The sequence below is a fragment of the Zingiber officinale genome, chromosome 5B (genome assembly GCF_018446385.1).
Source record: "Zingiber officinale cultivar Zhangliang chromosome 5B, Zo_v1.1, whole genome shotgun sequence".
In the NCBI taxonomy this organism is placed as follows: Eukaryota; Viridiplantae; Streptophyta; class Magnoliopsida; order Zingiberales; family Zingiberaceae; genus Zingiber; species Zingiber officinale.
This window is the reverse complement of record NC_055995.1, coordinates 69,533,735-69,560,710: the sequence shown is the minus strand read 5'-3', so window position 1 is coordinate 69,560,710 and position 26,976 is coordinate 69,533,735. Positions and strand designations below refer to the sequence as shown.

General features: G+C 43.6%; 2 protein-coding genes and 1 pseudogene across 2 annotated transcripts; 1 reads left to right on the top strand and 2 right to left on the bottom strand.

The window, feature by feature from the left end:
- Nucleotides 1-4,539: 4,539 nt before the first annotated feature.
- Nucleotides 4,540-5,229, bottom strand: LOC121987470. Its single transcript, XM_042541246.1, has one exon. The coding sequence runs from the start codon at nt 5,145-5,147 to the stop codon at nt 4,668-4,670; it is 480 nt and encodes a 159-aa protein (XP_042397180.1). The 5' UTR covers nt 5,148-5,229; the 3' UTR covers nt 4,540-4,667.
- A 6,927-nt stretch (nt 5,230-12,156) lies between these two features.
- On the bottom strand, nt 12,157-25,836 carry LOC121986712 (annotated as a pseudogene).
- Nucleotides 24,473-25,445, top strand: LOC121987469 (expansin-A4-like). Its single transcript, XM_042541245.1, has 2 exons — nt 24,473-24,979; nt 25,038-25,445. The coding sequence occupies exons 1-2, from the start codon at nt 24,835-24,837 to the stop codon at nt 25,361-25,363; spliced, it is 471 nt and encodes a 156-aa protein (XP_042397179.1). The 5' UTR covers nt 24,473-24,834; the 3' UTR covers nt 25,364-25,445.
- Nucleotides 25,837-26,976: the final 1,140 nt, after the last annotated feature.

Below are 26,976 nucleotides of genomic sequence, written 5' to 3'. Positions count from 1 at the left end.
TTATCTTCTTCTAGTATTTGTTTTTTCAACTCGTCTTTCGAACGTGGCCCAGTGATTCCTCTGATCGGTGACTAGTCTATCTAGCCGATCGATCCGTTTTATTTCTAGAGTTGCTCATTATGATTCTGTGACTTTTCGATTAGTGATGGAAATATTTTAAAGAATAGTTCCAAACGGTCACTGTATTTCGTGGTCAGTCATTCGTTATTCTTGAGTTATAAGATCATTGCTTGACCACTTATCGAGATGAGGGTTTAAGGTCGTCGCTCGACCGTTGGTGAAGACCAGGGTTTAAGGTCGCCGCTCGACCGTTGATGTAGACCAGAGTTTAAAGTCGCTGCTCGACCATTGGGGAAGATGAGGGTTTAGGTCGCCGCTAGACCATTGGGGAAGATGAGGGTTTAAGGTCGCCGCTAGACCATTGGGGAAGACAAGGGTTTAAGGTCGCCGCTCGACCGTTGGGGAAGACGAGGGCTTAAAGTCACCGCTCGATCGTTGATGTAGACCAGGGTTTAAAGTCACCGCTCGCCCGTTGATGTAGAACAGGGTTTAACGTCACCGATTGACCACTAATATAGACCAGGGTTTAAGGTCGTCGCTTGACCATTGATGAAGACTGGGCGAAGACTAGGGTTTAAGGTCACCGCTTGACCATTGATGTAGACCAGGGTTTAAGGTCACCGCTCGACCGTTGATGTAGACTAGGGTTTAAGGTCATCACTCGACCGTTGATGTAGACTAGGGTTTAAGGTCACCGCTCAACCGTTGATGTAGATGAGGGTTTAAGGTTGTCGCTCGACCGTTGGGAAAGACGCATCTCAAGAGTGGCATTCTTTGCTTTTATTCATATTTGCCCTGCGTTCAGGAAACATACAAAAATACATGTATTCACTAGTGCACCTCTCATCCGACCTTATAGTGTTGGAGATAATTCACACTCCTCAGCCTCTCGAGCTGCCTCCCCCCCTCATCCTCCAAGTAGTAGGCGCCTGAACGAAGTTTCATAGTGTTGAATCTACCGTGCATTTGACTCATGGTCTCATTGGACTTCATAGTGAAAGTTTGAAGTTACCCCAACAAGAGATCTCTCTTGGCTCTCCTTGATTCGCTTGATCCTTCATTTAACTCAATGAGTTTTTCCCAAAGCTCTTTGGCGGAGTGGAATTGTCCTACTTTGCTTAGTTGCTCCTTTGAGAGTCCACATTGTAGGGTTGTTGTAGCTTTTGCATTTGCTTGAGCCTTCTTTGTCATCTCTTTTGTCCAATCCTTGGTTGAAAGAGGAGCTCCCGACCCATCCTTTGGCATCTCGAATCCATCTACAACGCTAAACCAATTTTCAATGTTATTCATTAAATAATGCTCCATCCTACCTTTCCAATATGCAAAGTCGTTGCCATCAAAGAAGGGTGGCCTTGCGGTGCTATATCCCTCTTGAAATGTCATTTTGATGCTTCGGTTGACAGTGAGGTCTTCCGATGCGAACCGGGCTCTGATACCAATTAATAGGACCTTTGCTATTGGCTAGAGAGGGGGGGGGGGGTGAATAGCCTTTCTTCGATTTTTCCTACAATCTTGTTAGCGGAAGCAAATAGAGATAAAGAAAATACAAGAAAACAAGAGAACAATGTTAACTCCTTGGTTTACTTAGTCTCCATCTCCTTGAGGTGACTAATCCAAGACACACACCCACACAATCAAGCTCCACTATAAACTCCTCCTTATCGAATCACAATCGAAGGTGGAGAAACCTTTACACAATTTCCTCTTCCTCTTTACAAAATGAAGATTACGATCAGAGGGAAGAGAATGAATATCTGTAGACTTGAAGATCAATTGATGAGCACTTTTTCAGTTTTTTGAACAGTAGTTCTTTCTCCAAGCTCTAAAAGTTGTTTTTATAGTTTTCCCGACATCAGTCGACTGGTATTCATATCAGTCGACTGATGGGCTTCAACGGCACTAAAGATTTGATGAGATTTTGAGCCGCCACTTCATAATGGTCATCTACCAGTCGACTGGTACTAGTACCAGTCGACTGGTGCTTGACTCCAATCTGTCTGCCGACCTTCTGTTCATTCTGTGTCTTGGTATCAGTCGACTGGTGTGGGTACTAGTCGACTGGTACCTTATATCTTTGAAATTTACAACAAACATACAGTTTCAGATAAACATTACTTTATACACTTGAATTACTTCCTTAGCTTAGATTTCATGCCTCCAAGCACCTTCCCTCAGCCTTGCGCCCTTAAGATACTTCCGTCTCCATGACTCCTCATCCTTACGCTTGCCTTCAAGGGCTACCTTTGGCTTTGTCATGCTAAGTCTCTATTTTGCCAATAGATCGCACCTCCGGAACTTTCCTTGCCAAGTTTTCATACTTGGTCTTCTCTTCATATATGCTCACTCAATACTTATGTTAGATCATAATTAATGCCCAACTTAAACTAATTTAATCAAACATCAATAATGAGTAATGTCTTGAGCAAGATTGCTCCAACAGTTAGGACACATATGAGCTAGAGGGGGTAAATAACTCGCTTTGCTTCTTCGAACTTGATGTACAGTGGAAACTTAAAGTGAAGACTTCACAATGCCAACTCTTGAATTTTACTTGGTATCCACCTTCTTGAGGTAACTAATCCAAAGGTTCACTCCTCACTCACAGATTCACTATGAAAACCTCCTTCTTAGAGGTGGAGAAGCCTCGTACAATCTCGAACATGAGAAATACAACAAGAGAATACAACAAGAAATATAAACAGGATTACAAATGAAATTGAAAATGACTTTACAACAATTAACCTTGTTTTGCTTGCTATTTTTTTTATTTTAGTTAGCCTCTTGATGCTTAGAAAGTACAACAGCATTTGTCGCCAAAACCTCAAGAATTGACTCTTTCAAATGCCCATGAAAACTCTTTCTAGGGTTCGTTCGATGCCTCCTAATCGATTGACATCATCTCTAATTTATTGTTATGTCAACTCGATCATTCAAAACTTGTAGAACGACTCTTTTTTACCTAACTAATCGATTGGGGAGTCATACTAATTGATTCAGAAGCTTCTAATCAATTGGCCCAATTGATTTAGAAACTTTCTATCCTTGCGAAAATACTACCTAATCGATTATCTTAATCGATTGACATAGCCTCAATCGATTCCAAGACTTTCTGTTCTCATGCAAAAACATCTTCAATCGATTAGCTCGATCGACTGAGAAATCTGAATCGATTGTCCCAATCGATTCCACCACTTCATTTGCTTTCATGAAAACCTTTGCTAATAGATTGGTGCCTAATCAATTGAACAATCGATTCTGATCCTCACTATGCTCTCGTAAAAAAAAAACTCTCAATCGATTCCGACCCTCACTGTGCTCTCGCGAAAAAGCTTCCAATCGATTAGCCTAATTGATTACTTTGGGTCAATCGATTAGGGTAATCAATTACCCAACCCTGACACTCAGAATATGAGTTTAGGGTTCTTTTGCCCAACATTCGGTCATCTGTAACTCATTAGGACTTTCCGTTGCCTAACATCTGATCAACCTTGACCTGCCAGGGCTTCCTCACCAAATGTCTAGTGAACTTTTAATCCACTTGAACTTTTGCTTGCCTAGCCCTATTAGGACTTCCTCCTGCCTAATCTCCAGTTAGGACTAGGCACTCGGTAGACTTCTTACCTACCTAACCTTTAGTTAACATTTTCCATTTCCTAACCTTCAGTTAGAACTTTTCCCTTGTCTAACCTCAGTTAGGACTAGTCACTCGGTAGATTTCTCATCTGCCTAACTTCCAGTTAGGACTTCCCATTGTCTAGTCTCGAGTTAGAGCTTTTCCTTGCCTAATATCAGATAAAACTTTTTATTATCTAACCTCCAGTTAGGATTTTTTGTTGTCTAACCTCAGTTTAGATTTTTCGTTGCTTAATCATCAATTAGAATTTTCCTAGTCAAGTATTCGGTCCTCTCTTGATCTACTTGACTTTTCTCTTATACATTGTCAAATATTGAAACTCAAATTTGAACAATCCGAGTTTAATCAAATTGGTCAATCTTAATCCGAGTATGATTACATCAACACATAATTGCTACTTAATATTATGTGAACAAATTAAATATGTATTATAATAATTATGAAAATATAATTATACGACGGCAGCTATTATTTTTATTTTATCACTGTAATGCCATGAATATTATGTGAAAACTAAAATCAAGAATATTTTGTTATTGTATCTTATAATTTTAGACCAACACTGAATCTTTCGGGAAGAAAGGAAGCTGAGGAGAAATAGAAGGTAAAGGATGTGGCAGAGTTGATCGGCGATGAAGAGATGGGACGGGCGTACCGAGAAATTTTGGACAGATTTTAAAGTTGCAAAAAATAGTCGATTTCAATCCGGTTCAATAGTTTAATTTTGAAATCTACAAATTAAAAAAATTTATACAGTATATTTAAAGGTAGCTGTGCATGCCTTTTATTAAAAAAAAAAAACGGACTTCTAATTTTTGACCCCAAAAAAATCAACCTCGTTTATTTAACGAAATCCTTGTAAATTTTTGAAGCCAAATAGCTGAATAAATAATTATTTATATCCATCCTAATTCCTACGGAACAAATCCTTCTACAATATTTCAGCACAAAAAACTCGGTGAGCAATACGATCTCACAACTCACGGTCTCCTCCGACGCCTCTCCGGCTAGTCAACAAGAGGGCGAAGAAGCTGATCCCGGCGCAGACGCCAGCGACGACGCTGCCCTCGCGGACGAGTACCTTGATGGCGACGGCCGCGATTTCGGCGGTGATGCCCAGCCCTTCCATCACCAGCGCCCCGCGCGGCTTCCCGGCGAAGGCGAGCAGCACCAGGATAGTGATCCACGTGACCAGCGTGGCGGGCACCGCCACCGCGAGGGCGGACCCCATGGCCAGCAGCCCGAACACGGATCCGTACATCAAGGACGCGCACAGCGCCAGCCACCCGGCGGAGGCGGAGGAGGAGGTGGAGGCGTGGTGCCATGAGTGGATGAAGAGGAGGAAGGTCCAAGAGGAGTAGAGGAGGAGCGCGTAGGCGAGGAGGAAGAGGCAGAGCCAAGTGCGGCGCTTTCTCATGGCCCTGAGGAGGAGGAGTCGCCCCGAGAACGCCATGGCATGGGCCGATTACCCGACGAAATGTCCAAACGGAGGAACGGAGCAGAGAAAGAGGAAGAAGAGCAGTCAATTGGGAGTTGATAGCTGGTTCAATAGGACAGAGTAGGCATTGTTATTCTATCAAAATTACGTGGGCTTTGTGGGCTCACATTCATGTCAGCGCAATTTATGTCCCAACCCCAATGGCTGGTTCAATTAAATAAAAACAATGAACAACGTCGAAATTAGAACAGTAAACAAGTTGAGATATGAGGTATTCAAATTTATTTAATAAGATAATTGAGTGAAGTTAAGCTGAGTTTAAAATAAATCATGTCTTTGAAATAATTAAAAAGACATAATTATTTAAGTTTGATTAGATTTATTTTTTATGAACTTGAATTTGTTTTAAGCTTGACTTGAGTTTGGTTCGTTTAGATATTATTGAATTCTTAATTCAAGATTAGCTTGAGCTTAGTTTAAGCTTGGTTCGTTTAGATGTTATTAAGTTCTCAATTTAAGTTTGTTTGATTATTTAAAACTTTTACTTATTTGATTGGTTATTGAAGTTGATAATTCAAATTTATTTGTTTATTTAGTATATTAATAAGAGTTATTAATGAATATGATTTGTAAATATTATTTAAGAATGTTGTTCACGAACATTAATAAGCTAAATACATATGTGTTCAAGCTTGTTGTTTAGCTTAATGAGCTATTAAAACTTATTTACTTAATTGATCTGGTGTATATTGAACGAACATAAATAAGTTCTTACCAAGCTAAACATCAAGTTTGTTCATGAATGTTTGATTCATTTACCGCCTTAGTCGAAATAATAATAATAATAATAATAATAAGGAAAGTGATATAAATTTTATCATTTTTAAAAAATTATTATATTAGTTATGAATTTAAAATATATTTAAAATATAAAATTTTAAAATTATTGTAACTTTGTTTAAAAAATAGAGATCAAATTAATATAAAAACTATATGTTTACAGGCAAATTTTTTAAAAATAGAAATAAAAATAAAATTTGAATAAATAGTTGCACATGTTGAATCGTGTGGACTAGGGATGGTAATGGGTCGGGTTCGGGTCAGATTCTATATCCTACGTCCCCATACTCATTGGGTATAAGATCTCCGATGGGTATATTCATACCCATTAAAGGATCAAATATCTTCTATAGTTTTAATTTTTCTTCTTTCTATCCAACTATTATCATTCAACAAAAATATATTAAAATTAACATCCTATTAACATATATATATATATATATATATATATATATATATATATATATATAATTAAAAAATAGATTAAACATCTATATAGTCTCCTCCTAATATCAACAAAAATAGCAAGTTGATTTTGGAAAAAGAATATTTTCTTTAATATATGTATATATATTATTTAATCAAGTATTCGGGTCGGGTATCAGGTCTTGATAGTCCCTCCATACCCTCCTCCATTCGGATCGGGTATCGGATCTTCCATCGGGTTCGGGTGAAATTGTCATCCCTAGTGTGGACAGACTAGAGGTAAGTGAATTGTCATGCAATTAAAATTTGAATCTTCTCTTGCTACTTACTTAGCAATAACACACTTTAATTAATTAAAGACAAATAAAATAAAAAGAAAGTAGGGACTCAAGGTTTTAATTGGTTACAATCTAAGTGGTTGTTAATTCTATGAAACTCGTAATACGAAAGCTCCTTCTTAAACAACAAAGGTCGGAGGCAGAGAAGCTCCTTACATAGTTGAGAGTACAGAAGGTTAAAACCGAATTAAGAATTGAATATGAAGTATGTTGTCCTAACTTAGAGGACAAGACCTCTATTTATAGTCTACTAGTCGAAATGACCCTTTGTTGACATGGCATTTCTCAGACGCTTGGAAGCAATCCAGGCACCTAGACTTGGTTGAGTCGATCCACTTAGCAACGAGTCTCTCCAATGATCCTGGTCTTCCCTAGCGGTTGGAAGGGATTTGAGCGCTTGGAGTCTGCTAACATGGACTACGTGTTCATATGCTTCAACAATGACTCTTGCTAATGTGGTCACCCTTTCCAAGCACCTGGATTAGATCTGGGTTCATGGAATCGGAGCCCCTAGAATAGATCAAGGAGCCTGGAATGGTCAACTCAGAAGTTGACCATTCTTCCATCCGCTTGCTTGAGTGATGCTCCGATCATGCAGAGTTGAGATTACCCAAATTTAACTCCGGTCTTCTCCTCGAGTAGGCTTCTTCCTTGACCTTTAGTCCCTCAGACGCTCCGTGTGCATCCTTCTCACTCCACTAGTGTACTTTTCTATAGCTCCTTATCCCTCGGATGCACCAAACTTGTTGACTCGCTTCCCGTATCATCCTTCTCGATCGCTGTATCTTCCGCTCGACTTCTTGTGTTTCTAAGTCCCTGCACACTCAAACACAATGCATCAAATCCACAAGACTTAACTTATTTGACCATATCAAAACTAATCTTTGGTACTTACAATCTCTCCCTTTTTGATTTGTATTAACCCAAGTTAAGTTTAGAATAAATAATTGTAAAAATCATAACACTAAGATAGAATATTACAAGTGTAAATGTTTACAAGAAAATTACAAACTCCCCTTTAACTTAACTCTTCTAATTTATCCTCTTTTGATCACTTTTGATCACATGAAAAATAAGAAAAAATATGACGAAAATGAATAAAACTTATAATTTTTCTAGGGGTTGTACATAGATAATTCAATATTTTTTTTACCGAAATTATTTTGCAAAAAAAATAATTTTTAAGAATTATACTTTATTTTTGAAAAAAATAATTTAAAAATTATTTTTAAGCTTTGAAATATCCTCAAAATTTTTATCAATGTCAAACAAAACTATTTAAATTATTTTAAAAATTTTCAAGAGAAATCTATTTTTATTTTATCCAAAATAAATATTTTTATACAGAAATAGGCTTTTTTGAAATAAAATAATTAAAAATAGATTTTGACTTGTAAAAAACTAGCTAATTTATTTAAACATTCAAAATATAATAGTTATCTTTACAAAAATCAAGTTTGTTAAAATTTAATTTTTGAAAAAAAAATTAATATTAAAAATATTTATGCTAACAGATAACATTGTTGTCTATTATCAAAAAATGAAATGAATTAAAATAGGACAAAAGCTTGTGAAAAATTATTTCCAAGTAAATATTAATTTTATAACAATTTAAAAAATCTAATAGGTTAGAACAAATTTATGAATCCAAAACAAATTTCTATCTATTAGATTTATTAAGTATTTTTATGGAATGCCACTTTTAACATTTATAAAATTTGGCCCTATAAATTTTGATATACCAATTAAGTCCTCTATTACATTTAAAGTTTAAAGCTTGTAACTTTGAATTTGAGCATGTAGGATCTTTTTCTTATAAATCTATTTGTCCTTTTAATTTTACATTTTCATTCTTAAGTTTGTCAAAATTTGCTATTAGACATGCATAGTTATTCTTTAAATTAATATACTTTGACCTAGTTTTACAAAGTGGCCTACTTAGTATTTTAATAGTTTCATACAATTGGTTGGAAGGTAAGAGACGTACCTCACTTACCATGTCGGACTCATAGGTGGATGCTCCCCCTTCATCAATGCTCTCTTCCAATATGGCTTCATTGTCTTCTTCTTGGTGGCTAGCTATTAGTGTTGGGGTTGCAAGGTTACAAACATAGTCCCACATTGAAAACACATGGGAAAGATCATGGGTTTATAAGAGAAAAGATATCTCCATTGGCATGAGGACTTTTGGGAAGATCCCAAGAGCAAAGTCATGAGGGCCTTTTTTTCGATCCTACAATTGGTATCAGAGCCCAGACTGCCAGAAGGTTTAACCGTCGACTGTGTACAAGAGCTATGGTCTGATTGAGCCATGTGGGTACAATATTGGCCTCGAAAAAAGAAAATGGGGGCTCCTATGTTCAGATCAAGAGGACCAGATACCAGGTAGGAAGTCCTAGTAGGTCAGGTGGACCGAGGGGCAGGAAGACCTGGTGGGTCGAGGATCGGACATGGGAAGTCTGTGGTCCTTTGTTTGAGGGGGGATTGTTGGGGTTGCAAGGTTGCAAACATAGTCCCACATTGAAAACACATGGAAAAGATCATGAGTTTATAAGAAAAAAGATATTTCCATTGGCATGAGGCCTTTTGGGGAGATCCCAAAAACAAAAACATGAGGGTCTAGGCCCAAAGTGGATAATATCATGTAATTGTGGAGATATATCTAAATTCTTTTCGATCCTACAATTAGTGCTAGCCCGACGTACTATTCCATCTTAGACTCAGATGATGATGATTCTCTCCACATCGCTTTGAGGTTCTTATGCTTGAACTTTCTTAACTCTTTGTCTTTTTCTTTTTCTTTGAGTTGCAGGCAGTTGTCCTTGATATGACATTCTTCTTGGAAGTTGTAGTTCCTCACTTTCCTTTTACCTTGTTAAAGCTTCTTTCCTTGTATCTAATTAATTTTTTTAGTTTTAAAATTTTTATTAAACTTCCTTACCATGTAGGCTTCTTCATCTTCGTCGAGGGAAGATTCCAAATCTAGTTTTACTTCTTAGCTTATAGTGCTAGATTTTGATTTAGCTATTTTTCCTTTCTTAGTCTCCCACATCAAGTTTTGTATAATTCTAAGGTAGAAAATAAATTTTTTAAGGTACTTACCTCAAGATCCTTAGAGATATAGTAATAGTTTACTATCAATGCCCAGTCAGGGATCCTTAGGAAGGCATTAGGTGCATATCTTAATGAGTCTTGATTTGTTACCATTTCTCTGATGTTGGTGAGTTTGGTAATCAGCTCCTTGAGTTCGATGTGTAGTTGAGCAACTGTTTCTCCCTTTTTAAGTCGGAGGTTGTTGAGTTGGTTTCTGAGAAGATCTCTCTTGGATAGTTTTGCTTTAGAGGTACCTTTGTGTAATTCTAGGAATTTCTCCTAGAGATCTTTGGCGGAGTTATAAGCACTGATCTAGTTGACTTCTTGAGATGGTAATATGGTTAGCAGATGAAATTATGCTTTGTCGTTGGCCATAGAGTTGACCTACTTCTTTTTATTGCATTGGAGCTCTTTTTTTTCTTCTCCGTTTTCATCCCTATGTACTTGAAAACCATACTTAATTGTTAAAATAATTTTAAAGTCAATTTTGAAGAATACCATCTGACACTTCCAAAGTGTGAACTCCCTCTCGAACTTCGATGGATGAATGCTTGATCTAGTCATCGTCGTGTTGGTTTAGTCAGCGATTAATACTTCTAAGGCAGTTGGGCTCTGATACCACTTGTTGAATCACATGTGTAGGTCCTGGTTGGCTGGCAAGAGGGGGGGGGTTGAATTATCCTATTAAGAATTTTGATACTTTCTTTTGCTTTCTTATTTTAACAAAGATAACACAGGTTAGTTGCGCAAAAAGTTAATAAAAATAAACATAAAAAAGAATAGTAAGAGATAAGACCGATTTACTTGGTTTGCAATGAGAAGATTACTAATCCAAGACTTTGAAAGCTCCACTAAAAATCTCCTTCTAGCGTAGTAGCATTTTACAACAATTAAGTACAAAAAGACTATAAAAGTAGTAAATAGAATTTGGAAGTTTGTATTCGAGTGTTGTGTTGAATCTTGAGCACCAAGCCTCCATTTATAGCTCCACTAGTCGACACTACAACAAAAAACCCTCATAGACATCGGTTTTCCACCGGTGTCTATTATATTTTCGACCGATGTCTATGAAGGCGATGTAAAAGGTCTGCCATTTTAGACATCGGGTTAAAACCAGTGTAGTATCACTTAACGACACCGGTTTTCAAATCGGTTATTAACCGATGTAGTATCACTTAACGACACTGTTTCATCAACGGTGTAAAACCGATGTAATATTATATGGTAATAACAGCAGTTTTGGCAGTGGTATACGACCGATGTAATATTAGTTAATGACATCAGTTTTGCAGCAGTGGAAAACCGATGTAATATCTGTATTTTTTACCAACACAAATTTGATTTCCGAAATAGTGAAAAATCGACAGTAACCAAGAAAATACACAAATATTTACAAATTACACAAATATTCTTCATTCAACAGTATCTATAAAATACACAAATATTCACAAATTACATAAATATTCTTCTTACAACAGTATCCATAAAATACACAAACATTCTTTTTACATCAAAAGCTAATAGATATCAAAATTAAGGTAGAACATTCTTTTAACAACACATCAAGGTAGAACATCGTGAGTCAAAAATCAAGTTGAGGCTACATTAAATTATGTGAATCAGAATCCGTTCAACTTGCTATACTGCTCCATTCTTCTTGCACCTTTCATTTCCCTAATCTCACAACTTTTCACCTTCAAATGCCTAGTTTTCTGAGTTAAAACATCCACTGTTCTAATCTGTCAAACAAAAGTATCATTTGGTCTACTTAACTACAGCAAAGAACAAAAACAGAAGAATTATACATGCTGCAGAAGTCCTAGAATATCACCATCAGAAAGAAATTGACATGGGACAATATACGCAATTTACATTCCATGCAAATGCATGCATCATCCAAAGTTTTCAAAAATCAAATACCTTTCCTACTCAAATGTAATCTAGCATGCATTCAGCCCACTCGAACAACACTTCATCAATTTCAACTCTGGAATACTTGAGATTTGTAAACTGTAAAAATACAGAAATAATATATTAGTAAACCAAGACCAAAAATCATAGTTGAAAAAGTAGTAAGAACACCAGGTAACAAAATGACTAATTTGAATGCTTAAAAAGAGACACATTCATCATTTATCTCAACCACATCATATAGTGATAGATCTATCATTCCTGGGAACTTAATATATTCCAAACCAGAAATTATTGCAACAAAGTTTTCTCATAGTTGCAATTTAATTAATCAGTACTTGATGGAGGTTCAATCTTTTCATATTCAGAATATCATTCAAATGTCCTGGTGTAGCAACAATGATTGAACACTACGTTCAAAAATTAATCAATACTTTAGAGCCTTCAAAAATTCCCACTGCGTTCTTCACAGACTCAACATCAATGTCTATTAGCTTTCCTGTGCTTGATGGAATGATTGAACACCTCTTTTCTCGGGCATTAAGGTGTTTGCTTTTTCTTCAGAAGAAAACAATGCAATATTGACAAACAAAAGAATGATATGTTATTAACCACTTACGAATCAAATAAAGTTGAGCTAGAATATTGAGGTGATGGGAATTTAGATAAAGACCTTTTTTTTTACTGTACAAGGTTTATTAGTAAAGAGATTATTTTGCTGATCTCTTTCATCCTATATCTTTTCCAATCCATCATGGTATCTTACTGGACATAAACTTCAAACGATGCCTAATAAAATATCAAAAATAGTACTAGAGCCAAAATTCTCAAACACATCAATCCTCTTCTTCCTTTGGTTTATCTTATGGCAAACATTTTCGTATATTTCCTTTACGGCACCCTCTTCTTCCCTGGTACTTTCTATACCAAACACATCAACCCTCCCATGGAGCCTCTATATAAAACAATGCCTATGCGCTATAACTCATGATATATGTTGATCCGGCGGTAAGAATAGGGGACCCCCTTTTTCGAGAAGTCAACGCCACGTGGAGGTCAAAAGGTTAAAAGGATTATCGGAGAAGGGTGGGCCGACCTACAGCGGCGACCGACACGAACGAGGGTTGGGCCGACACCAGAAAAGGGTTGGGCGGCCGGTCTAAAAAGCAAAGGCACCCGGGAGTCGGGGTTCGCATGTTGAACAAGGTCGTATGGCCGGAGCGGTGGCTCGCCGTGAAGGCATAAAATAATCACACGCTAATAGTCCACGGAGCACACACTGATTCTCCCGGACCGACCGACCGGACGAGATGGAAGCCGTGTAGGACGCTTCGGCATGAGGTAAGAGAGAAAAGGACAAGGGAACATCTTCAGTGTATGTTCGGCAGAGTAGGCCATACGCGAGAATCTTATGAGAGGGTTCCGTTGTCCCATCGAGACGGTGCTCGACTGTAGCGTGATGATGTCGGTAAGTTTGTCGACAAGCCCATCGAGGTATGGGAGGGGACACGTCTGGTGGTATGTGTGCGCGAGCCTCTTTCGCAACTCTATATAAAGAGTCTCACCCTTCATTGGAGGTACGCGTTCTTAGATATTGAAGCCACCTCTTTGTTGCCCACTTGCCGACTTGAACGTCGGAGGCGTCATGCGCGGAACCCCTTCCGCGCCCGACTTAGTTCGCAGCCCGTACCCGATCGGAGATCTCGGCCAACTAGGAGGCGCCGCCACGCGCGTCCGTTGATTCATCGATTCGACGGGATCAATTTTGGCGTCGTTTGTGGGAATGCTCTTGCATCCGATCGGAAGCAATGGACAGGCCCGACCGCACTTGTGATGCTCTCACGGAGGAGCTCGGCGCTTGATCGAGACAAGAGCCGCTAAGCTTGTGGAATAGAGACAAAAGTCGCAAGCCGAGTGGGTTGAACACAAGCAACATCAGCATCGAGGGCCGAGCGGAAGCACCTCATGCCACGGTTCCATTTCATCGGACCTTATTCCGCACGTCTCCTGAAGCCGCGGTAGTGAATCGTGATCGAGGATCTTCATTAGATGAAGTGCCAAGGCGAGAGCAGGAAAAGGCAAGGCTCCCGGCGGATGCCTCGCCGAACGGATCAACGTCAATTCTCGAGGCCATCTGCGGGACCTTGCGAAGGCACTATGTGCCTCCGGGATTGGTGAATACAGCGGAACCAGACCGGACGATCATTTGGGTAAGTTTGACAACACCGCTATCCTTCACAGATGGAGTGAAGTGTCGAGTTTTCCTTACCACCCTCTCGGGATCGGCTCAACGGTGGTTTCGGAGGCTCCGGGCCGGGTCCATCACAAGTTTCAAAGACTTCGACGACCTTCCTCCACCATTTTCAAGCATGGCGCTACCGAAGACTAGCGTGAGCTTATTCACCATCAAGCAAGAGCCCGAGAGCCTTTCGAGCTTATATCCGCGATTCAACCGGGTGGCCATGGACATTCTTCCGAGACAATGATGAACGCATTACGCAGGCCTCGTGGAGGGGACTTCTTCTCGCTCGCTTCGGAAGCCGCCCCGAGACTACGATCATATGCTACCGGGCTAATGAGTATATCAATGTGGAGGAAGCCGGCTCGGAAGAAGGAAGCTCAACCGCCCACCACTGCGGCGAAAGTAGTCGCATCGCATCGCCATCGTGCCTGCGGAGGACCCGATAGGCACCCGCCCAACATGCAAGATCCCACGCCATTCAAGTATTTTGCCAGCGCCAAACCTAAAAAGAAGGTATGGACCCCAATGTTTTGCTCATTTCACCGGACGGACACGCATAATACAAGAGATTGCCGAAGCCTTCCCTTGATCACCCACCCTGTGCCCCGGGGTGGCCGCTGTCGATCACCATCATCCGACAGGCGACAGCACCCTCGTGAAGCCGATCGGATGGTACCTGACAGGCAACAAAGGCAGACTCCCGAGCGGCATCATACTCCGAGACGTGAGAATCCCTGGATGTCTAGGGAGCGACATAGACCGTCCGCTCGGGAAGAAGAAAATAGAAGCAACACTTCCCGAGGTGAAATCAACATTATAGCTGGTGGGCCGACCGGAGGTGACTCTAATCGAGCAAGGAAGGTGAGCGTCAAACAACTTCAGATCCACGCGGTCGGATGTAGCCAAGAACGGGCGAGAGGCCCCGAAATCAGTTTCGGGCCCAAAGACTTGGAGGGAGTTGAAGTACCGCATGACGACGCTCTCCTCATCAAATTGGTAATAGCCAACTACACTATTCACCGCGTTTTTATTGATATAGGGAGCTCGGTCAATATTATATTCAAAAAGGCCTTTGACCAACTACAAATCGATCGAGCCGAGCTGCTGCCCATGACAACCCCCCTCTATGGGTTTATGGGCAATGAAGTTTTACCGGTCGGACAGGTTCGACTGGCTATCTCTTGGAGAGGGGGAAGGACGCTTGAGATGCCAAACTTCGTGGTGGACTCTCTCGACGATAACGTAATATTGGGACGCAGGCTCTCGGTGAATTCGAGCGACCGTCTCACTTTCCACGGAAGATCAAGTTCGGTTGAAGACAAAGTGGGAGAAACGAGGAGATCAAGCTGGCATCGGCGATGCTACGTCGAGATGGTGCGGCAGCCATTGCTCTGGAAGGTGCCGGATTGAGGTAACGCCATAATGAAAAACCTCCTCTTTGGTGTATGAAGAAAAAAAGGAAGTGCATCCGACCGGGAGGCCACCACATTCATTGCGATCCGAGGAAAGCCGAAAGAGGAAGTGGTCAAATGCCTCCAGGCGAATGATGTGTTAGGCCCACGGCGCATGGGAAATTTCACGGTATCACAGTGACAAGCTCCACGTCCAACCGGACTCTCGGAGGTGAAGCAAAGGAAGAGGACTTCAAGAACAAAATGCAATCATCCAGGCGGAGTCAACTCAAAGAGTAGGCCACATACATGAGGTCAGCCAGTGGCGGTTGGCGAGCGTGGTACTAGTCTCAAGCCGCAACCCGGTGGAGAGTGTGCATCAATTTCAGGGATCTTAACAAGGCGTGCCCAAGGTTTTATCCCCGGATCGATCAACTGGTAGACTCCACGGCCGGTCGAGTTGATATGCATGCTCGACGCTTATCAAGGCTACCATCATGCCGCTCACAGAAGATCAAGAAGGTTAGCCACGCAGCCAGTGGCGCTACAATGTGATGCCGTTCGGTGAAAATGCGGGAGCAACTTACTGAACAAAGTCTTCGAGGCGGATCGGCGAAATCTGGAAGTATATGTGGATGACATTCTCATGAAGTCGATCGGCCGATCTTTTAAAGACATGGAGGAGACTTCCGACACGAGGAGGTATGGAGTTAGTCAACCCTCAAAAGTGTCTGCGAGGCAAAAGGCGCGTTCTTGGGTTACATAGTGTGACCGAGGGCATCGAGGCAAACCAGCAAGGTGAAAGCATTACAAGATATCGCCCCAAAAATCCGAGGCGAATACGGTCCGGATAACGAAGATTGTCGTGTTCATCTCAAGACGGCCGATCGGAGTCTCCCGTTTTCAAAATCTTGTGCAAAGCCACTAAGTTTCATGGGACGAAGAATGCGATCGAAGAAGATCTGAAACATACTTGAACTCTTTCTTGTGCTAGCCAAGCCGGCTATGGGTGAGCCACTTTGTATCTATTTATCTTCAATCGAGCAAGCCGTCGGCTCAGTACTAGGAAGAACCCATATATTTTCTAAGTCATATTTTAAAAGATGCTGAATCTCGCTACACTAGGCTCGAGAAGCTGGCTTTTGCTTTGGTCCTCGCCGCTCGGCGCCTCCGTCCCTATTTCTTGGCGCATACTATCATTGTCCGGACAAATAGCCCATTGGGGAGAGTGTTGCTGAATCCAGAAGCGTTCAGACGGCTCATCAAATGGACAACGGAGTTGAGCGAATTTGATATTCAGTATCAACCCCGCTTGGCGATAAAGGCACAGTCCTTGGCAGATTTTATCACCGAAGTGCAAAGGCCAGAGCTCGAAGCTATGTGGAAATTATTTGTGGACTGATCGTCCACCCGGCTCGGTAGCGGGATTGGCGTGCTATTGCTCTCTCCCCAAGAAGAAAAGATGCACTTATCCGTCCGGCTGGACTATAGAGCTACAAATAACGAAGCAGAGTATGAGACCCTTATAGCGGGCGAACAAGGCCGCATGTATGAGGACGGTGTGTGCCGCATTGATTCTCGAAGATGACTCCCGATACTTTTGAGATTAATAGCTCGGCTCAAACTCTACTGAGGCCTTTGAAAAGCTCAAGGCCAATTTAGAGAAGTCATTATCCGAAGATACCGAGCGGAAAACCAGAGATGAGTTAGCCAAACTCACAGTTCAATAACCGGCTCCACATCAGGCCCAATTGAGCAAGTGTCTTTGGTGGCCGCCGATCGGATGGAGGCCTCACATTTACGGCGATTGGAGAACACTCATCATGGAGTTTTGCTCGGGTGCTACACCTTCCGCCGGATGAAGCCCCTACGAGGAGGAGAGCCGATCGGTTCACACTCATTGAGACCAACTCTACAAGAAGGCTTTCTCCGCCCGCTTTAAAATGTGTGAGCTTGGAAGGCGCAGGCGTACATCCTCAAGAAGTGCATCAAGGATCGTGCGGGGCATCCGCGGACGATCGTTGGTTAAGAAGATCCTATTGGTCGGATACTTTTGGCCAACCTTGCCGCACTGCCGACCTTCGCGACGTGGCTTTCATGCAGATATCACAACTTCTCCACCGGCGGGGAGGAAATGAGGCCACTACGTCTCATGTCCGTCCGATCGGTGGGGATGGATATCGTGGGTCCATTTCCTGGCGGCCGGTCGGTGGAAGTTTCTTCGTGGTCATCGACTATTTTTCCAAATGGGTGGAGGGCGAGCCACAAGATCACCGAGCGGATGGTCAAGAAGTTTATTTGGCAACATATCATCTGCCGGTTCGGCATCCCCGATCATGGTTTTAAAGGCGGTTCAGGGAAAGTTGCTCAAGATTGGTGAAAAAGCTGAGATCGAGCAACACTTCACGTCCGGGCGTATCCCAAAGTAATGGTCAAGCCGAGTAGCTAACGGGAAATTCTTTTCGTCATCGCTCGGCTCGACCATTTGGGAGGAAGCTGGGTAGATGAAGTGTCAGGTGTCTTATGGGCCATCCGCACGACCCCAAAGGAAGGAACGGGCGTCACACCTTTCCATTTGGTATATGGCGGCGAACCGGTTATTCCGGTCGAAGTCGGCGTTGAGTCCGTCTGGATCCAGAATTATGATGATGATAACGCCGAGCGGAGGAACATGGAGCTAGATTTGGTCGATGAAGAGCGAGCCAAGGCGTCCGTCCGACTGATGACGTATCGGCAACGGATGAAGCAAAACTACAACCGACGCGTGATCCCTAGAGCATTCCAAGTTGGCGACCTTGTCTGGAAGAAAGTAAAGCCGGTCGGCGACGTCGGAAAGCTGGAGGCTCCTTGGGCGGGCCCCTTCAAAGTCATCGAAAAGCTCCGCTCGGGTGCTTATTATTTGGAGGATGAAGACGGACGGCCTAGATCGACCATGGACCTTGATCATCTCCTGCGAGATGGGTGAGAGGTGCTGATGTAATTTTATATATGTTTTGGTCGCCTATGTCCTGTAATGCGAAGCGAAATGATAGAAGGATGGCAAATAGCTTCGTCGAACGGCAATGTTAAAATTAGCCTTAAAGACCGTCGAGCTCGACGTTAAAATCAAGAGACGAGCCGGCGTCTATAAATCATCCGAGCGGAAGAAGGCGATAAAAAGAGAGACGGTGTCATGTTTGAAAAAGGCAAAGAATCCATAAAAATCGAGATCAGCCTAAATCCTCAGTAAGACCCGGTCAGTCGAATCGGCTAACGAATTATCAAGTAAAGAGGGTGCACGGGTACAATAAGCACACTCAGGCGTTAAAATCGAGCGAGTCCTTAGTGTAAAGGAAGTCCACTCGTTGTTAAAGACGAGGCAGGTGTACAAATAAAAGAAACGTAAGGTCACGTTAAAAATCGAGAGACGAGCCAGCGTCTATAAATCATCCGAGCGGAAGACCGTCGAGCTCCGACGTTAAAAATCCCGTTTGCAAGGTAATTTGGCCGATCGGTCAACTAATCAAAGGCACTTCGTGAATGTCCGCGGAAATCCTGTTTGCAAAACAGGATATAGCCAGTCGAGCGGACTAGCTATTCAAAAGACTTCGTAAAAATCAGGGAATACAAACGGTAGTTGGTAATCCGAGTGGCTAGCACATGTATTGATTAACCAAAGAAAAAGCTAGCATTGAAGAAATTAAGGCCGAACGGCCTAATTACAAAAAGGATAGTTTTTGACCGAACGACCTAATTACAAAAAGGATAGTTTTTGGCCGAGCGGCTGAATTACAAATAAACTCCCTACTCTAGGTAATCGTAAAGGTCCTTCGGGATGTTATCGAGGAGCGCCACTTGATCTGCAGGAGGAATGAGAGCGGAGTCGGGAAGAAGACCCTTAGACTTCAAATATGTCGTCGTGGTGGTCATAGCAAGGTCGAAGGCGGTGTACATTCGTTCGCAGACTTTCTCTGAAAATGCAGCCGAACGGATGTAGTTTAGCCGCAGGGCTGCGACTCGGCCAGGCTCTGCGTCCTGATATTCCTTGAAAGCCGCTTGGGAGGCGTTGAGGGACTCCTGCAGAGTTTGCAGTTCGTCCTTATGCTTGGTTGCATCGGCCGAGCGGCCCACCTTCTCTCCATCTATCTGCTCCATCAGCTCCTTCACTTTTTACTCCAGCCCCCGAGCCTCTACATTCTTCTTCTCCAGGTCGGAGATAGCCGTGTTCTTCAGCTCGGTCGCCAGGCTTATCTTACGATCTAGAGATTTATTCACACGGTCGAGCTCGACCAAAGTGTGGGCCTGATCGGCAGTCTTCTTCCGCTCGGCCTCCAATAGATCTTGGGCTTTTTTGAGCTCCTTCTGAAGATCGGCATATGAAGGGCCTTGGGAAGGAGCGCCGCCCGAACTCCGTAGCCGTTTGAGCTCCTCGTCCACCATGGCAAGCCGATTGGAGACCGCAATCTCCTCCACCCATCTCTGACAAAGGAAAAATTGTTAGTAGCCGATCGGAAAGACTGTGTAAAGGACTTAAAAAGAAAATGCACTTACCCCGGTGGCCTGTTGCATGTGGCTATTAGCCAAGTTGCTGAGTGGAATCATCGCCACCCGCGCCTGAGCGTCGGCCCACATTTCGGCTAAGGGGCCCTTCATCGTGATCATATGCTCGGGCGCGGTGGGTCGATCGGCCTCGGGCAGCAATTCTTCAGTCGGGAGGTGAAGTGAGACTCGGACAGTGCGGCGCCGACCGGGGGTCGTCTGGGCGAAAGCCGGAGAAGGAGCGGAAGCCGGCGCAGAAAACTGGGACAAAATAGTAGAACGATGAACTTGTCGGGGAGCGGGCGGAAGGATGTTGACTGGCACAGCCTCAAGAGGGTCCACCGACGCGTCGAGTTGGGAGGGAGTTCGATCGGACGAAATTGCCTCGATCTCTGGAGCTTTGCCTCGAGAAGCGGCGGTGACCCGTTCGGATGGATGGATCGCAGAAGTAGCCGAGCGGAGTGGCGTTTCAGCCCAGTGCCTTTTTTGTCGGAGGGGCGCTCTTCCTCTTGCGCCAAGCCCTCCTCCCGAGCGGAAGGCTCTCGACTAGCAGTTGCGCCAGCCGCTGGCTCTGGGAGAGAAGCCTGAGCGGCCGACTCCCCAGCATTTGTCCCGCTCTCCCCCTCATGCGAGCCGACTGGCTGGATGCCGAGCGTCTCCATTTCTTTGGCTGCCGCGGCTTCGAGCGCCGCCGCCTTCTTTTTCAGAATTCCAGCCATCACCGACTCCATGACAATGTTTGCTGCAAAGGAAAAAGGAGGAAATCAGTTAGCAATCAAAGCAAATACACAAGTAAAATTCTTACCGAAGTCGCTTGGGAGGGGTGTTCTGATCGGACTCAGTCCGAATATGTACATAACCCCTTCTGGAAGGAATTTGGTGATGTCGACCCGCAGACCGGCAAGTATATTGGCAGCGTGTAGATAATCCGGACGGGTCTTGAATCTTTTGAGCTCTGGGGAGGTTGGTGGTCCGATCTGCCACTTCGTCAGGAAGGGGGCCCGCTCGGGCAGGCGGAGGTAGAAATAAAATTCTTTCCAATGCTTATTGGAAGAAGGAAGTTTATTGAAGAAAACTAGGCCGGGTCGAGCCTGGAACATATATGTGCCCAGCTCGGACTGTTTAGGGTAATAAAAATAATAGAAAACTTCCGGTTGGAGGGGGATATTGTGGATTTTGAACAGGACAACGACGCCGCATAAAAGGCGGAAGGTATTGGGGACTAGGCTTCCGAGCGGAATGCTGAAAAAGTTGCAAACGTCAACGATGAAAGGATGAATGGGAAACCACAAACCGGCTGTAAACTGGTCGCGGAAAACACAAAAGGCTCCGCGCGGCGGTTTATGAGGCCGAGCGGAGGGACAGGGTAAAATGACTTCGAAATCAGAAGGGATGTCAAAATTTTCTATCAAAAGATCGGCGTCGCGCCGATCGAAGCACGACTCCATGGTAGTATACCATGGGCCGAGGGCTTCGTCTTGTGGCTGAGAAGAGCTAGCCATTGTTCGAGCGGACGAAACCAAAAAAGATGAAAAAAGGATAAAAGGAAGAAGACGGCAACAAAACAGTACCCCCGAGCACGAAAACTTGGGAAAGAAGTGTAAAGAAAATGCTAGAACCAAAGAGAGGAGGAAGAACCTTACGACGAAGAGGAAGATCGAGGAGAGAGCACCGGAGATCGCCGGAAACAGAAGCGCGAGATCACCGGGAGTCTGGAGCGCAAGAAGAAGCAGTGAACTCGCACAGACGCAAATGCGGCGAAGAGAGGAGAAAGCGAAGATTTTATAGGGCGGAGCCCGAGCGGCCTCCACCATTGGATCCAGGTCGCGAGAATCGGAGCGTGCATCGGGCCCTTGATTTCGGACACCTCGCCGCCGTCGTACGATGACGGCAGCAGCTCCACGTGACATTCCGCCATTGGAGTGCATTTAATAAGCGCATGCTTGGCCTTAATGACGAAGATTGGTGCAACTTCCAAGGAGATCGAGGGAGGGTGGCGTTGATGAGGCGTGGCTACCCCTTGATCCGAGCGGATGGAGGTTAAAGGCGCCGCTCAGCACTAGATGGTCCATCAGTCGGACTAATCGCCTCCTTCGACTAGACTTGAAGGGAGGCAAGTGATCCGGCGGTAAGAACCCTTTTCGAGAAGTCAACGCCACGTGGAGGTCAAAAGGTTAAAAGGATTATCGGAGAAGGGTAAGCCGACCGGCTACCAGAAAAGGGTTGAACCAACCGGACGACCGGAGAAGGTGATTTACGTCTGGATCGCCGGAAGTCTAGCGAAAGCAAAGGCACCCAACGTGAGGGTTCCGGCGCTCATGTTGAACAAGGTCGATGGCCGGGTGGCTCGCTCCGAAGGCATAAAATAACGCTAATAGTCCACGGAGCACACTCTGGATTCTCCGGCGGACCGGCTGACGAGATGGAATCCCGGCCTGCTGCGCCGACTCGGCATGAGTAAGCAGAGAAAGGACAAGGGAACATCTTGACAGTGGGTATGTTCGGAGTAGGCCATACCACGAATCTTATGACAGAGGTTCCGTTGTCCCATCGACGAGACGGTGGCTATCAGGTGTCGTAAGTTTGTCCGACAAGCCCATGTTGAGGTATGGGAACACGTCGCGGCGATATGTGTGTGCGAGCCTCTGCAGCTCTATATAAAGAGCCTCACCCTTCATTGGAGGTCTGCGTTAGATATTGAAGCCACCTCTTTGTTGCCCACTTGCCCGACTTGAAGCGGAGGGTGTGAACCCTTTGCAGGTTCGTCGGAGCGTCGTACCACCGATCGGAGATCTACATCAGCAACTAGGAGAGCGCCACGTGCCCAGCGTCCGTTGATTCATCGATTCAGACAGGATCATATGTCATGCAAACTTTATACGCATTTAGTATCATCAGTTTATGGAGGTATTAAGGAAAGATTAAAGTGATTGTTGTCTAATTCATAACCAATTCTGCCTTGATCCTTTCCAGCTTGATGTATTACCATATTAAAATTCCTAATTGCTTTCGTATGATGTGATTTTTCTCTATTCTTGTCCATTGTTTTTATGTAACTGCTAAAGTATTGCTTGTGTTAACTATGAACTTTGAACAATGCTGAACAAATCATCAAGAATATTATTCTTTCCACAAGTTCTCACAAAATTGTGTATAATTGATCTAAATAGTTAGCAAATGCAATTTTGTGATTGTTTTTTCAGAAAGATATATAAAGGAAGCCCTTGAGCCTCCATCCCCCAATAACTTATAATTGTTGTAAGACATTGACATTGTTGTAATACAATTTCAAAGTGTGTTGTATCCTAAAGGTTCAACTAACTGGGGCTCTGACAATATTAATCTTAACTCACCAATTAGCTTATATTGCTAGTAATACCATAGTTATCCTTCACACACCTTTTACTTAAATCACAACTTAAAGGCCTAGATAACCAAATAAAAGGATTGAACACAGAGTTAAGAAAAAATGACCTCGGTTTGTTGCGAGCATTAGCGAGTTGCAGGGCAGCAGTGTTTGTGGCAATTACTCCGATTGCATCATCAACGAGAGCTGCTAGCTAAGGATGCAATTGCAAAGTAAATTAGTATTGAATGCATTTGAAATATAGAAAAGGATAAGTAATTAGATTTAGGATACCTGGCCAGGAGTGGTAATGAAGAGGATATGTGTGTCATCTCCGACCACTTCCTCTACATCCTCCCTCACTTTCTCATGTGGGATGACAAAGAGAGGCTTCACACCCCAGTTTCCACAAGCTAATAAGATGTATCTAATATGAAATCAATTCTTGAAGATTTGATATCCATAAGAATAGGACACAGAATTCTAAATTCACTTTCCAAGAGTAAGTATTCTTCTACAGACCATCAAAAACAAGTACTGTATGAATTACATAGTGAACTAAATTTTCTATGCAAAGCAAGGATACATTACCACCATCACAAAGGGAACTATACGATTATATTGTCTTGGCTTCTTTATTCATGAGCTGAAAATCACTTATCTTATGTGTACTGATCTAGTAGTTAAAGTATGCACATGAGTTAACATCTAGTAAAGTGTCATTCATGTCTAGATTATAGATTCTACATGATGGCAGTAGTGTCATCCATGTATACTTTGTTCTTGACTGTTTCTTCCACTTGACTAAACTTATTGTAGATAGCATGGCTTCACTCTATAAACTTGTATCTCTATAAAGGAGTTCTGCATACCTCAAACTTTTTACTATTTCAACCCAAACTTAGATCGGCAACAAGCTATCACTGTCCCCCTTGGATCTCATTGAAGTCACAGAATTTGTTTCAATGCCATGAATGACAACAAATCCCCCCTTTCGAACTCCGACTTTGCTGCATTTTTCTTCCACATAGGCCCTGAGCTTCTTTGAGATGGACACTCTGAGAGGAGACACTGGGTGCCTTGGCACACTGCGAAATGGTCTCCCTAACCATTCCTCCATTTCATCATACCTGAAACACCACAAGTATCACAAATGAACAATCCACAACAACAAAAAATTTTTTTGTTTGTTTGTTTAGAATTGAGGCATCAATGGTGGTTACCTCACATGTGGTATCCACGTTCGGAGAGGTTCATGGTTAGAGAAGTGAAGGTCTATGTGAGCAGCAGGCCTGCGCCTGTTCACATGAGATAATGAGCATTGAGCATGAGATGGCCCACGCACTACAAGGTGACAACAAACCTAACAGTGCCCAGGGCCATGCAGCATTAGCAGTAGGTGGTATCTCTCTAATGTCGGCATGTCATCTACGCTTGTTCACGCTCCCCCTCACTGTGCCCACCTATGCTCTCACTCCCACACATGACAAGTAGACTCTAACCTTTTCTCCATCTTCTCCTATAAATTAAATCTACTTATTGCTTTCTCTCCAGCATACCGTCAAACACCTTCAGTGCGCGGGCCTTCTCCAATACAATGGCATTGTCACTCCGTCACACCTGCTTCTTCTTGCTCTGTTCGCTTTGTTTCCTCATCTCTGCAACCTCAAGCGACGGCTTCGAAAACTGGCAGAGTGCGCACGCCACGTTCTACGGAGGGGGAGATGCCTCCGGCACCATGGGTGAGATAATTTAAGTTTGTTATGTTGCTGAAATAATTACTGATGGAACTGTTTGCAGGAGGTGCGTGCGGGTACGGGAACCTCTACGTCCGGGGATACGGAACCAACACGGCGGCGCTGAGCACGGTGCTGTTCAATGATGGGCTCAGTTGCGGCGCTTACTACGAGCTTCGGTGCAACGACAACCCTCGGTGGTGCCTTCCGGGCTCCATCGTCGTCACGGCCACCAACTTCTACCCGCCTAACTCCGCTCTCCCCAGCAACGACGGCGGCTGGTGCAACCCTCCCCACCCGCACTTCGACATGTCCCAGCTGGCCTTTCTCCACATCGCACAATACCGAGCCGGCATCGTCCCCGTCGCCTTCAGAAGGCAAGCTAAATAGGCAAACATTTCGACGAACATTTTGTGTCTGTAGTTTAAATCCGGTGAGATTTTTGCTGTCATTCCATTTCAAGGATCATGTGTTTTTCCCCCTTTCATTTGTACCTTTAATAGACCGATCATGTTGACGTACTCCGCCGGCTCCGGGAAATCTTCGTCGAGGTCATACACATTCGCCCACCTCACATTCTTGTTCACCTTGTACACCTGCTTCCCCCTGGGTGAGGCAATGACATTGATCTGCACGTCGGGGTACCTATCCTTGATGAGCTGGATCACGGGGAAGAAGAGGAGGTTCTTGTAGACTCCGCCGAAGATGACGTAGCAGCAGAGGCGCACGTCGCCGCGGACCTTGGAGGCGAGCGAGGCGAGCTCGACGTTGAATCCCATGGGAAACTTGAGGAAGCCGTAGGGGTTGGAGGGGTTGTCTGGAGGGCGAGGGTCCTCCTCCTGCTTTTCGTCGGTGAAGAGGGATCAATACTCGATGAGGTTGAGGAAGGGGAAGAGGGAGATGAGGTTAAGAGAGATGGTCGGAAGTTTAGGTTTAAGTTTAGGCTGAGAGAGATGGTCGGAGGAAGGGGCGCGATATATGTTTAGGTTTGGAGGGGACTTTGTGAAGTGTTGCAAATTTTAGCTAGTGGGAAAATTAAAACATTTTATTTTGGTTCATTAACATCGGGTTTTAAAAACCGCTGTTAAAATCGGTGTCTATTAACGAAAAAAAGGCGGTCATAGACATCGCCTAAAAAATCGATGTCTATGAGCGAAAATATGCGCTCATAGACACCGGTTTTTGAAAAAATCGGTGTAAAATACTCAAAGACATCGGTTTTTGCTTAAAACTGTTGTTGTTCCACCGATGTCTATGAGGGTTTTTGTTGTAGTGCGAAGTGACCATTTGCTGACATGTCAGATTCGGAGACCTTGGACCCAGTCCGAGCACCCCCAACTGGTCGCTTTAATTCGCTTTGCAACGACTAAGTGATAAGCCATTTATCCACTCCCAAGCACCCAGACCAATTTGGATGCCTAGATTGCTGCTAATGTGGGTCTGAAAATGATCTGCAACAATGGCTCTATGATGAGGTGTTTGTTTGGTACCAAGGTGGTCCGGGCGCCTAGAGTCCGAGCGCCTAGACTTGGTCCAGGTGCCTAGATAAGGTCAACTTAGAGTTAACTTTGTTCAATTTCATCTTCAATCACTTGGGTGATTCTCGAACCTATTCAGAGTTGAGCTCACCCGAACCCAACTCAGGCCTTCTTTCCTCGAGCAATCTTCCGCTCCGCCTTCTCGTCCCTCAGAAGTGCCATGCGCGTTCATCTCATCTACCAGTGTACTCTTCCAAAGCACCTCATCCCTCGGATGTATCTATTGGTGCAGTTTACACTAATAGTCTGACTCAAGTTTTGATGAATGGCAAGTGAGTTAAGTTAGGTGCTTTGTGATCTAACTATTTTACCGAGTGTGTAAGAATTGACGAGTCTGAAGGACCGGACACCAGGCTAAAATCCAACTAGCTCTACGGGACCGGATAGCTGGTGTGAAGTCTAGATAGGTCAACGGGCCGATCGGATATCTAGTAGAAAGCCCAGTTGGGTTCGTGAGACCGAACA